Source organism: Pelecanus crispus, chromosome 1 (assembly GCF_030463565.1).
Source record: "Pelecanus crispus isolate bPelCri1 chromosome 1, bPelCri1.pri, whole genome shotgun sequence".
NCBI classification, from domain to species: Eukaryota; Metazoa; Chordata; class Aves; order Pelecaniformes; family Pelecanidae; genus Pelecanus; species Pelecanus crispus.
Genome location: NC_134643.1, coordinates 169,466,152 through 169,479,118, shown reverse-complemented (window position 1 = coordinate 169,479,118; position 12,967 = coordinate 169,466,152). Strand labels below are relative to the sequence as shown.

Sequence of the window (12,967 nt, the reverse complement as noted above, 5' to 3'; positions counted from 1 at the left end):
TCTTACCATGTCTTATTCTGGTACCTGTGCAGTCACATGTTACCTGTTGAATAGTTTCAGTTTAATGTGACAGCAATGCAGAGGCTAAGGCAACCATTATTTTGCCACTATCATTTATGTTTGACAGCAGCTGGCTCACCAGTCCCTGTATATGTTGTTTATGGCTTAGATGCGTGATTTTGAGAATGGAGAGGAATTAATTTATTGTGTTGGGACAGTGTAGTAAACATAGGAAACAATCCTTACAATATTTTGATGGTCATGGGGTATCCCTTTTTCCAGGTTTATACAATGTTTTATATCATGGTGCTTTTGGACATGACTGGGACTTGTAGGTAGTACTGCTGAACAGTAACTGATAATAATGAAATGATCCTTCCTGAAGATGTATAGCTGTAAGCTTTTGAAAAGTCTTGAGACTGCTGAAAGAAATCTCATGGCATTATAGTTCATATATTATGAACTCTTGCAGAAAAAACAAATTAAGATGGGGTGATGGGTCAGGGTTGAGGAATGACTAAATTTCAAATTAAAAGACTTCATTCAAAAACTGAAGCAAAAATTGGAATAAGGTGAAGGCAAACTGAAGACAATATTTATTCTAAGCATGTGCAAATTGCTTTTTGATGCTGTTTTCAAAATGATGCAGAAGCCAAATGTATTATACCCCTGGGAAGCATAAACCTTAGGGCCTGATTCTCCTCACTACATAATAAGAATGGTGAAAAGTAGCCTTAAAGTAGGTATAAATTGCATTTAAATCTTCTTTACGACTCAGCAGTGGTAGAAAGGAGCCTCGATATAAATGAGAATCGGGTCCCCAGTATTTATTTAACCCTTGGGCTTTGTATATCATTTTATTTGCACCTTTAAGAGATTTGCAGAGGGATTTTTAATCAGGACTCAGTGTACAGAAAGCTAAATGTTTTCATTGCCTTACAAGTAACTTTAATCATAGAGGCAGATCATTCTTTTTATTTCTCAAGAGGGAATGGTAGAATTTCCTGCCTTTGTACAAACTGAGCTAAATGTTTCTGACACCCGTAGTACAGTGTCAATTGGAAATTCACATTTCATGTAATAACAGACCATTTTAATTTCATGAGCTAAAGAATTGGTTTCCACTTGCAAATTGTACTGAAGAAAGCAATATTGTCAGAAGAACTGGCACAGTGCTTCGAGAGATAAATCTATTGAACTAAATAAGAGGCTTTCATTACCTTTTACGTTGCATTTCCGTATAACATAAGCATTAATTAAACTCTTCTTTGCTTTCTCGTATTCAGCAGAGCACTTGCTCAGTCTGACAAGAAATGCTGCCCAAGAAAACATGTAGCACCCAGAGTCATTAAAATACACTTACTCAAGCAGAAGGGAAGGAAGGGTAGAAGGGGTGAATGTTTTGGTGCATTTGGGCAAGTGGGACCTATCTACAGAAATACATAATTCCTGTTTTTCAGGTTTGGCAGCAAGACAACTCCGATGACTTGTAACAGGTCATGTCACTAGGTATTTCTCCAGGCATTTTGAATACAAACAGAAAGCAAGCAATTGCCTTTGAATTTTTAAGTATATGTCTGTTCATAAGGAAGGCTTCTTCAGCATGAGGATTCACTTTTGGCATGAGACAGTTAGCTTTACCTTTTGAAGTATCAAAACAACTCTGCCAAGTGTGTTTTCCCTCCTGTGTGAGGAATTCCCAACTATGGCCAAGTTGTTGATACAGATTCAAAGTGTTCCCAATCAAGTAGTCAAGCCTTAAAGAGCTCTTTGGGTAGCTCACCTTCCTTAACTGAAGAGACATGATATATATTTGGTTCTGACACATTTCTACCTGTATTCAAATATTTCTAATTCCTTTTTTCTTGTTATTCCAGGGGAACATTTGAGAATCTGCCCTCAGGAATATACATGTTGCACCTCAGAGATGGAGGACAAACTAAGCCAACAGAGCAAACTGGAGTTTGAAAACTTAGTGGAGGAGACAAGTCACTTTGTACGCACCACTTTTGTATCCCGGCACAAGAAGTTTGATGGTAGGCTGGATATATTTTACTTATTTTCAAGGTTATGGGATTTAAAAGTCAGTTATCCATAATAAATTCCAATGTTCTTTTCTTTACAATTAGATATCACATTTGCAGTTGCCAGCTTGGCTAAGATAAGGGTTAACTTACAGCTGGTATGCTTATCAGCCTTGTGAGTATTGCCTTTAATTGCAATGACATCAAGAATCAGACTGTTAAGCGCCTGCAGGCTTGGCTAATGTTGAAAAAAGAGATTAGATATGCATAGAGAGGTTTATAATTTTTGTCTCCTAGTTTCAAATGCAAAATTTAGCTTTGCAATTATGTTCACTGTTGTAAGATGAACTGTGGATCTCCCATGATTTTTGTTATTGCAAAGCAGTGTTTTTGTAGTTTGCCTTTTTGTAGCCTTAAGGCTGTAGTTTTTTTCCTGCCTGATTTTCTTGTGATGTACAGAGTCTTTTAGAGGGCTTCTGGCTTCCAAACACTAAGGACTCAGCTGCATTTGAGAGGGATTGTCATGCAAACCACTTAAGCACTACTAAACACATCTTTATACCTAAAAAGAATTGACAAGGACAGTTTGGGGGTTTTATTTGTTTCTAATCAGTACTCCAATCTCTTCTGGTCCTCAGCCTTTGTAAGATCTTTGTAAGATTTTTGTAAGATCAAGGGTTCAGTGTCACAATTCGCTAAATGTGTGTCTTTAATAATGAACGTTGAGCATTTTTTATGGTTGTGTCCGTATTTGCAAGTCACACTGCATTGAGCTTTGCTCATAAACTGCAGATTAGCAAAGAAAGAGCTTCAGAATATTCAGTCATGGCTTTATCTAAATATGAAATCTGTATTTGTGTTGAAAGTGTCCTCCTGAGCATTCCTGTATATGTATAAGTTGGAAAGGATCTGGCACTAAGACCTGGCACTAAGTAAATCGGCATTGCAGAGAGTATAGCAGAGCTGCATCTTTGCATGTAGGTAGAAAGCCTGCAAACAGCTGCAGTAAAACTGGCTACCCCCAGGTAACGGGGCATGTGCACACCTGTAGGAGAATGGTGGAAAGTTTATCCCTGAAGTTGGAAGCTTACTTCGAAACTCTGAGGTCGCATTCAGAAAAAAGTGAAGATGTCTCTAACTCCTTAGGGTAATTCTGTATCATTCTCTTTACCCGATTAAAGATTTTTTTTCTACTATTGATTCTCTCAATATGACACAGAAGGGAAGATGAATTATAAAAGGAGGGAATAGGAAATGTATAATATCAGGATGAGCTGGAGAAAACTATCCAGTAGCAGATCAGATGCTAATATAATTTAGAAGGAGTCTTTAAGTGCTTGGAAGGACTGCGGTGTGGATGACTCTGCAGCACTCTGCATTGTGATTCCTTCCCTTTTTGCTGTAAAGCTGGAACTTTTTGTGTAGTGGATTTTCAAAATTTTACTTGACTTCGAAGGGCCTAAAAGAAATCCAGAAGCTGTGTGCAGTATTACAAGATGAGTATGCAAGCAGAAGAGCCATTTCAAACCATCTATGGCACGTACAGGGCTTTTCTCTTTTTCTAGAAGGAAACCAAGATGATCACTGGTGTTCAGTGAGCAGTGCAGTTTACTGAAAATGCTGGGCTCACTGACCACAGAGCTCAGATAGTACCTTACTAATTCTTTGGCAACTTGAGGCCTGTTTATATCGCACTGAACTTTAAGCACATTATGGCTTTTTCAGTAACCTGAAATTCTGTATCTTAATACTGACAGTAAAGTATATAGCTGAAAGTTACTGACCTGTTGTAAATACTGCATTCTGGGATTCTTATGGATCTGCTCTGCAGGATGTTGGATTAAAAGACAAAGTGGTTTCTTCTGGCTTGTCACTGATGTTTTAAAGGGAATTTGCAATGTGAAGTCTTATCAAAGAGCGATTGAACTTTGTGTATACTTCCAGTATTTTAATGCTATTCTAAAACTATTCAGAAGTTGTTCACTTATATGGAAAACTGCTTAGTCTTTCTAGAAGGGCAAATACATTAATGGAAAAATATATTCACCTAATAGGCTGTCTTTCAGTATAAAACTAGCTGGATTTGTTGCTTCGTTTAAAATAGGATGTCGCTTCTCGGTGTAAAGAAAATATTGGATTATAAGAGAAGGTCAATGTTTTAACTCTTCAAGAATCATCTTTTTGTTTGTTTTAATATGGTACTTTGATTACACAAGGGAGTTCTGATACATGATTCTGCTATTTTATGCTAGGACACCACAAATAACAAAACAAATACAGCCAATTGTGATGATTTTATGGAAGTTGTGTACAGGACTTGTGTTTATCAAGAGCAATATGTTATCTAAGCAATAACAGAATATATGAACATCTAAGTAATGTTGAGATAGAGATTATATCAGCATTGCTCCTTTAAGGAGTTTGTTTAAACTAGTGTTGCTGCTAGCCTCTTTGTTCATGCAGACATTTATGTCATTTTGCAAACTCTTGAAAGGGATGTGGAAGGTCCTGTAGATTTTTGCAATTTTTTTTCTGCTGTACCAGGCATGTCTTAGGGTAATGCTAATCTTTGCAACATAAGACTTTCTAGGGGCATGTAAACTCTTTGTTGAATTATGATCTGACCTTCATATGCCATGCCTTTCTTATCTTATTTGCTTTCTGTCCCACATCCAGACACTTAAGCATAAATGGAATGATTTTCTGATTGCCATTTTGAGAGGTAATTTGAGGCGTTTTCCTTTTCAGGATTTTGCCCCAGATTCCTATTCATGATCTAATCTACAACTGTAGCTGTAACTTAAAGATTGTCTCTTTAGCCTCTGGTCAGACACACATTCTTACACAGAATCACAGAATCGGAGCATGGCTGAGGTGTGAAGGCACCTCTGGAGATGGCCTAGTCAACCCCACTGCTCAAAGCCGGGTCAGCTACCGCTGACCAGGTTGCCCAGGACCATGCACAGCCAGCTTTTGAGTATCTCCATGGATGGAGATTCCACAGCCTCTTTAGGCAACTCGTGCCAGTATTTGACCATCCTAACAGCAAAAAAGTGTTTTCTTGTGTTTAGATGGAATTTTCTATTTTTTAATTTGTGCCTATTGCTTCTTGTCCTGTCACTGGGCTCTGTTGTGAAAAGCCTGGTTCCGCCTTCTTTAGTGCCCCCACCAGACATTTTCACACATTAATGAGATCCCCCTGAGCCTTTTCTTCTCCAGGCTGAACAGAACCCAGCTCTCCCAGGCTCTGCTCATATGAGAGATGGTCCAGTCCCTTCGTCATCTTACTACCTGTTGCTGGACTTGCACCAGTATGCCCATATCTCTCTTGCACTGGGGAGCCCAGACCTGGACCCTGCACTCCAAATGTGGCCTTACCAGTGCTGAGCTGAGTGGAAGGTTCACCTCCCTCTGCCTGCTGACAATGTTGCTACATTATTTCTACATCAGTTTTATGTTTCATTTTACCTCATGTGCAGTACTTTCCAAATCTACAAGAACTAATTTCTGTAAAAACTATAAGCAGAAGCATCTAAACATGAAAATTGTAACAGAAAATTTTAGGAACTATTAAGTGTTTTGGAACCAGCTATGATCAGAAGAAATGATGTCTTTCTTTTAACTGGCAATCAGTTCTTGCATCTTAAAGCCCTGTATAACCTTACTAATTTCTTTTTCATTTGTCCTGCACATTTCTAAGGGACTGTCACTCTGTTGGGACTTTTAACTGCTCCATCCTTCTAGATTCATTTTTTCCTAAGTGTTTTATTCCTCATAGTATGTGAGGTTCAAAGATGTCTCAGAGCCAAAGGTCTGACAATAGTACTTTTCATTTGGTTTCCATATTCTAGACAATCAGTGTGAATTAGCATGAGTCACTACACAACATGATACCAGCTGCCAATTGTCTCTTAGCTGAGCCTTATGTGCAGATGTTTACATCTGTATTGCCCACATCTGCATATTTGCCATTGCATTGCCATACTGGATGGTCATTTAAAAAAAATCAGTGTCTGCAATTTCACTAATGGGTGCATAAGGATCCAAGGAATCTTCTTCTGAGAATCTTGCCTAAGAAATAAAGCCTTGAAATGAGAAAAATTCCTTTGAAACAGTAGGTTCTCTATGTTCCTAGCAAAGAATGCAGTACCTGTTTCAGCAATGAAACTCACAAACCCTTCCAAAAACTAGGAAAAGGAAAAAAACCCCTTCCAGCAGACAGGAAACACACAGGAAGTGAAGAGTTCCAGCAGATACATTTTTTCTTTTTCCTCAAGGCTTTGGGTAGGACTAATCCAACTAAGCAGACATGTAATGATCACCTGCTTCTTGTTCCTAGCAATAGACAAGCAATTGTGCTCCATTTCTTGGATGCCCACTGCACACCTCAAAGAAGCTTAAAATATATTATGCTCCCAGTGTAGCTGTAATAGTATCATCTTATTATCACCACTTCCCTTGCATACTGGCATTGCTGAGCAGCTGTTTCACAGACAAGCCAATTTCTTTTAAGTATTGCTCCATCAGCAGCCGAAAACAGCCCTACCGGAAGGTTTTGTCCTGAATGTTAATGAGGAGACAAGTAGCTGTTCAGTGACATTTTCTCACTAATCCTTTGACTAACTATAGGAAAATCATAGCAAATAATTTTAATTTAAGCTAAATAGATCTGAACCTGATAAAAGAGAAACCGTCTCCTCATTTTCATTAACAAAAATACAGTAGTAGTCTTGGTAATGGTGTTAAAAATGAAAGAATGTCTGAGAATAGCTGTCATGAACTTGAATGGATATGGATAGCCTTCAGCAGAATGTGTGAGGCATGATGCCATTTAAGGAAAATAACCTGAATAGCATAAGAACCAATCTGCAGCTGCATTGATCTGTCTTCCAGGGTCATCATTCCCTATGCTCCTTTTTTTCACAGTCTAGGAGAACAGTGATCCATACCCATTAGTGCTGCTTACAGTTCTGACAGTCATTATCAGCAGTAGCCGTGTAAATTACAGGGCAGGAAAGAAAGTTTCAGAGATAATCCTCCAAAACAATACCTGCAAGAATAGCTAGCATCCCAGAAAACCTGTATTCCTTTTTCTTGCACAATTCATGAAAGAACTTGGAGAAGAATCATGCTTATGAATCTTTCCTTGATATTAGAGCTGACAAAAATGTGTTTTGTGAAGCTGCTTTCCAACAAAGTAAGAACTCTTCAATGAGATGACCTCTTGTAGCCAGGTATAACTATCTCATTAAGCTTGGCAAAAAAAGCGTGGAAAATAAAATAAGGAAGATACTGAAAATCGGAATACACTGAGGTTCAGTTGTGTGGCCAATGCAAGTCTAACGCTCTCTGCTCTCCCTTTTTCCCACCCCTGCTGCCCAGCCTGCCAGCCCACCTTGAGCCCCAGCTCATGGCTGGAGCCAGACTGACCTCCATGGCCTGTTGCAGAGGAGGGGGAGTGCAACCGCACAGGAGCCCACTTGCACACTGCTGCTGCCGTGGTCAGCGGGGGAAGGATGGACGTTTGGCAGGATATTTTTTTCATGCTTTGCTTGCACTGAATGGGAAAGGGCATGGTTTTCACAGGAAGAATTTTGTTTTGTCTCTTTGTTTTTTGAAAGCCGGGAATCAGAAAGGTCTGCCTTTTCCACAGACCTGTTTGGGAGGCAGGAGGCTTCTAAGGAGTGTCAGAAAGTCAAATAGATGCAGCATAATCTCTGTACTTTATGCAACTACTCATATTATTCTAGTGCTGCCATGTCTGCGACAGAACAAAGGCTCTACCATATGAAAGCTGGGATACCAGATATTTTGGTTTTTATTTATTTTGGTGTTCTGTTCTGTTTTCTTTGCTTGTGTTACAAGATTTCAGTGTCGCTTTGCAATGTGTTTCCCATCAAATGCAAAATCCATTGCAGGACAGGTGGATTTTTAAAGCTCCACAACTGTTCAGCTCTAACAGTGCTACCAGGGCCACAGTTTCTGTATAATTCATATACTGTTTTAACACACGACATAACTTCTGCACTTGCCAAAATGCAGGCCTTAGAGCAGTTACAAGCCTTAAAAAAAGGTAGCATCTGCTGGCTTGTAGTATGTAACTGCTTGCAAGCCTTCGTTGGACATCTGGTGCAAGTTTCTAAACTTTACAGAGGTTCTTGATAAAAGATCCCTTACCTTATATTTGACAGGAAACAGTAATTTGGAAATAAAATATTCTACACCTGATCCAAATCCTATCAGACTTGATAATAGCCTAAGAGGAATCTCTATTGCCTGCAAATGATTTTAGGGTCTAATCCTGTAAGATTTGCGCTGAGATTACTGTTTATCAGTTTCACATATTATGTCAAAATTTGTGAATTACATTAGATCAAAACAAATTATTTTTTAAATATTAACATTATATATAATTATATGATTATTATATATTAATATTAATTATTTTTTTAATATTAGAGGAGAGGTGGCAAGCCTACAAAACTTGGAAGGGAAGGATTGGCCCAGTAGTAAGAACAGTTTCCAGACATGGGTGCAAATTCCTGTAACCTGGTCAAGTCCTGTCCTGAAAGGCAGCGCTGTGGGAACTGGTGTCTTCTGCACGCTCGCTGCCGCTGGAAATGCACTTCATGCATTTGGATGGCTTGTTCTCTCTGCTCTTCTGCAGCTTCATTTGCTAAGTGCAGCTGGTCAGTGGAGCATGTAATCTTCTAACCAGCTGCAGCGGGTTGATGAAGCTGCAAAGCAAAGGACAAGCTGCTACCTTCTGCTGAACCAGGCAGACACGACCCACTCTCAAATGAATCTCATTAGAAGGCATGTTGTCCAGGTATAGCCAAATCCAAACAGGCTTTGAGAGCGCAGGGATCCAGTGTTTTTTCTGTGAAGCAGAAAACAGAATTTCCCTTGCTGAATATTAGATTTCCACGGTGTAGGATACTCCTGTAGGTTCCCTTGGTAGGCAATAGGGCATTCCTATAGGTGCAAGTCATGCTGGTTCGAAGCGTACACCTCAGATAGGTCAAGAAATATCTCTCCCTGAACTGCTTATTTCTCTATATTGATTAGAGAGGGCATTTAGTTCCGACATAGATGCCTATGTTGTGGACTTACGCATTTGTTCAGATAAATTCCACCCCGAGGAACATAATACAGGAGTGAAACATCTAACTCTTGAGGGTCTCTTTGTGCCTTATCTGCCTCTTTTACAAAAGTCATCCTCTGATTTTTCTGTCGTATTTTGTGGGGAAAAAGACATTAACAATATTGAGGCAAGTAAGCGCTATGGCCGTCAGTTATTATCTTATGCTGATTGAAAAAGCCACTGTCCTCTTGAATTTAAATGACATTTAATCTTCACTGAAGCTCTGAATATTGTATGGTTTTTTTAATATTTTATGATGGAAATTGTTTTCTGGACTTAGTAGCCAAGCCTTAAAAATACTAACCCATAAGTAAAATTACTGATTTACAGATACTAAAAATCCTGCGATTAAAGATGCTTCATATGCATATGGATGAGAATAGGATTAATAAAGGACTCGGCCTCAAGTCCATAATGCTGATGAAAGGCGTCTGTCTTCTGACAATCATCTGTCAGAGGCTGTGTTACACATACCTGATTCTTACTCTGATGGTAGGTGTTCACCTGACACACAGCAAGGACAAAACCATGCTGTAAGAATCAAACGTAGGGACTGTATATAAAAAACAAGCTACAAAACAAGGGTATTCATACATAGTGTCAGCACCCTGAAAAAATAGGAACTGTAGCCTTATCATTTCTCATTTGTTGTCCTCAACTCTCATTAAATGCAGAAATACTATTTTTAGGTGAATCTCTTGACTGTAGTACACAGGCATTGTTATCTTTTTGCTGCCCTTCTTTTCTTAATTTTTTTGCCTGTGTGTCCAAACAACTGGGAAAATAAAAGCAAACTTAGAATAGTATATCATGACAAGGATCCTGGAATATTTGAAAAATGAATCTCTGTCCCTGTATCTCTGCATATCTAAAAGATTTTTTAGAGTCTATTTTAAATTAAAGTTTCCTTTTTTTCCTTTTACCTCTGCTCTGTGGTTTACCGGAAAAATATGGAAATTGATCTTTTTCTGGGAGGATTGTCATAGGAATGTCACTTTTAGCAGTAAGGTAGATCCTTGAAGGAGAGAAGGGAACTATATGCCTATGTGCCGTAAGAATACTTTTAGAGATCATTTAAAACCAGGCATATTAAGGTCCACTTGTGCTATACTTAGTGATAACTATGAAAATTGCATATATAAATCAGAGCTACCAGATCTTCAGGAAGAAGGTAGGAAAGATGTGGCACAAGGGTATTGCTTCTGAAGTCTTCACGGCTTGCTATGCATTAGCTCTCATTCTATACTGATAGCTGAGAGGTAAAAATAAACATATGCTGCCTATGCTCCCATAGTGCAATCTAGCTGCCTGCCTATGTAGGTGCTGGTAGAAAGGTATTGCAGTCAGTCTCTGTGTGGGTAGCCCCGCTCGGTGCTGGTAGGGCTGGCAAATGCTGCGCGGGCAAGCTGGTTAGAGTAACACCATGCTTGCGGTGCAACTGTTGTTAGATGGGACACCACCGTAACAAGAGCAGTCGTTGCTGCAGACTGCTACAGATAAAATAAAAGCAGATCACCAAGATATAAACTCTACTAGATTATCCATGCTGCAGTATTTCTTACTTGTTGGTACTGCGCATGAACATTCAAGTATCGTTTCTGAAATCTTGGAACTTAAAAAAAAGATATGGCTTGATAGAGGTACCTTGATTATTGAAATGTTCCAATTTTCCTAAATAATTTGGAACACTAAATTTCACTGGTTCTCCACAAATTTTTTTATGGATTCTTTTTCTGAATATTATTGATACAGTTCCCACTCTTTCACTTCCTGGGGTATTTACATAAATTGGGATTTTTATTTTCAACTTTCCCATCTTTTCCAAGTTATACTGAAATGGTTTTGCTTAATGTGTTTATATTATATAGATCACATGCTCACTTTACTCTGGGGTATGTATAGATTCATTTACAAGCTTTATCAGAAATAAAGTCTTTCATTTTCTTCTAGCTGTAACCTGTCTGTGTTATGCATTCAGAATGATACATCACTGAAACACCAGCTGAGCGTTTCAGCAATGTGGAGGTCAGTTACTTATCATTAACAGCAGTGATACTGTAAGGGCAATGCACAGAGCAGATTAGCTGGGAAAGGTGCGGGGGAGAGAGAGAGAGGTAGGACCAAAAATACTGTGCCATAAGCTATCTATTATAATGATATATGATATGTATTATGATGATATATGATGCTATAATCATGAAAAGGACAGTATATATCTTACAGGAGGAATCTTAGATGGGTAACATGATGCAGCTTTTGTGGAAGATAGTCTTCGTATTAGTGGAGAGACAGATGGTGGACACCATTGCTACTTGAAGTGTGCTTCAAAGCTATACCAAGAATTTTAATAACATTAACAACAAACCTTAAGAACTGAAATAATCTTCTTTAATATATGGCAGGTTATTAATTTAACATTCTTAGATGAAATTATTTACTGTGAGTTGATACATTTTTTGTGGTATCATGAGGGCTTCTCGAAGCCATTTGCTATTTCTGAGTTAGAAAATGCATCAACACCCAGCTAAAAGACTGTCCTTGCTTGTAGTGAAAACATTAGACATATGTGAAGCAGGAAGGAGGTGAAAACAGCTCATTTCAGTAATGTAGGACATTTTCAGTCAATGAAATCTCAGCAAGATTATGGCCAAAAAAGGCAACAGGAGGTAGTTGTTGAGTACTACATTCAGTGAGTGGGTACAACGTATGTGATTTAATTTTTACTCCAGTAAGAGCAACTTGACTATACAGGTACTAAAACTGCACTGAGGAAATAAATTCTGTTGCTATCTGCTTTTTCCTTCTTCTCACAGTGAAGCATTTTCATAGGGATGTGCAGCTAAAGGAAGACATTGATTTATACATATTTGTTGTCTAGAAGTTGAATCAAAGGGTGGTAGCACCATGGAGTAACCGCTGGAAGACGAGGTGATCTCTGCTTGATGTGAACTAGTTTTTGGAGCACATAAAATCTCTAGAGGGGAAAAATACAACAAGTTTGCATGTGAAGGAATACAGACTGGGAAATTTACTATTTTCTAAGAGCAATTAACTATTAAGACTAAGCAAATAATGACTGTTTGTGTTGTTTAATTTTCAAAAGCTGGAAGCAATTGCTTGAAGAAAACACTTTTTTTCAATCAGTACACAAAGCAAGAAGCAAGATTTGAAGTTGAAATATGTATTTCATGTCAACAAAATGCTATACAGATTTAGTTTTGAATTTCAGTACATTCAAGTATTTTGAAGGATTTCAAATGAATGCTAAAGGTTATTTACAACTGAAAAATCCAACATTTGCATTTAAAAATGAGAAAACAAATTCTTATGAACTTTTTTGCAATAGTATATTTTATGGCACAGTGGAATTCTGTGAGTTTGTGAAAAGCGTCAGCACTGCCTTTTTAATTTTTACAAGTTTCTGACGTTAACACTTTGATCAGCTTTACAAGCAAATCTCAAACACTCCCAGGAAAGTAGTGGGTTTTTGGTGTCTACTGTTGTATATATCTCCATAACTTTCGTGGCACTTCTACAAGTAAATAACATATTAATTTAAACTCTCATTAAATAACTTGCAGGGGGAACCTGTCTTACCTTCTCGGTGCCTAATGAAGTTTCAGTACTGGCCATGAGTTGAAGACGCTTCTAGGCTCTGAGAAGTGGATCCCAGAGTCTCAGACATCTCAGGATCAGTTTTGGGCTCTACCGAAACCCAGCTAACTGAGATCTGCTGCCTAGGGAAGAGAGCTACAGCTAGTGTAGAGCTACACCTGTGAAATTAGTCTTGGGTTTAGTG

General features: G+C 38.4%; 1 protein-coding gene across 1 annotated transcript in view; it reads left to right on the top strand.

The window, feature by feature from the left end:
• The window catches only part of GPC6 (glypican 6), a 790,528-nt gene that overhangs the window by 240,164 nt on the left and 537,397 nt on the right, over positions 1-12,967 (top strand). The window contains exon 2 of the mRNA XM_075721405.1: positions 1,878-2,036. Within this exon, the coding sequence (XP_075577520.1) occupies positions 1,878-2,036 (159 nt within the window). The remainder of the gene's footprint in view (positions 1-1,877; positions 2,037-12,967) is intronic.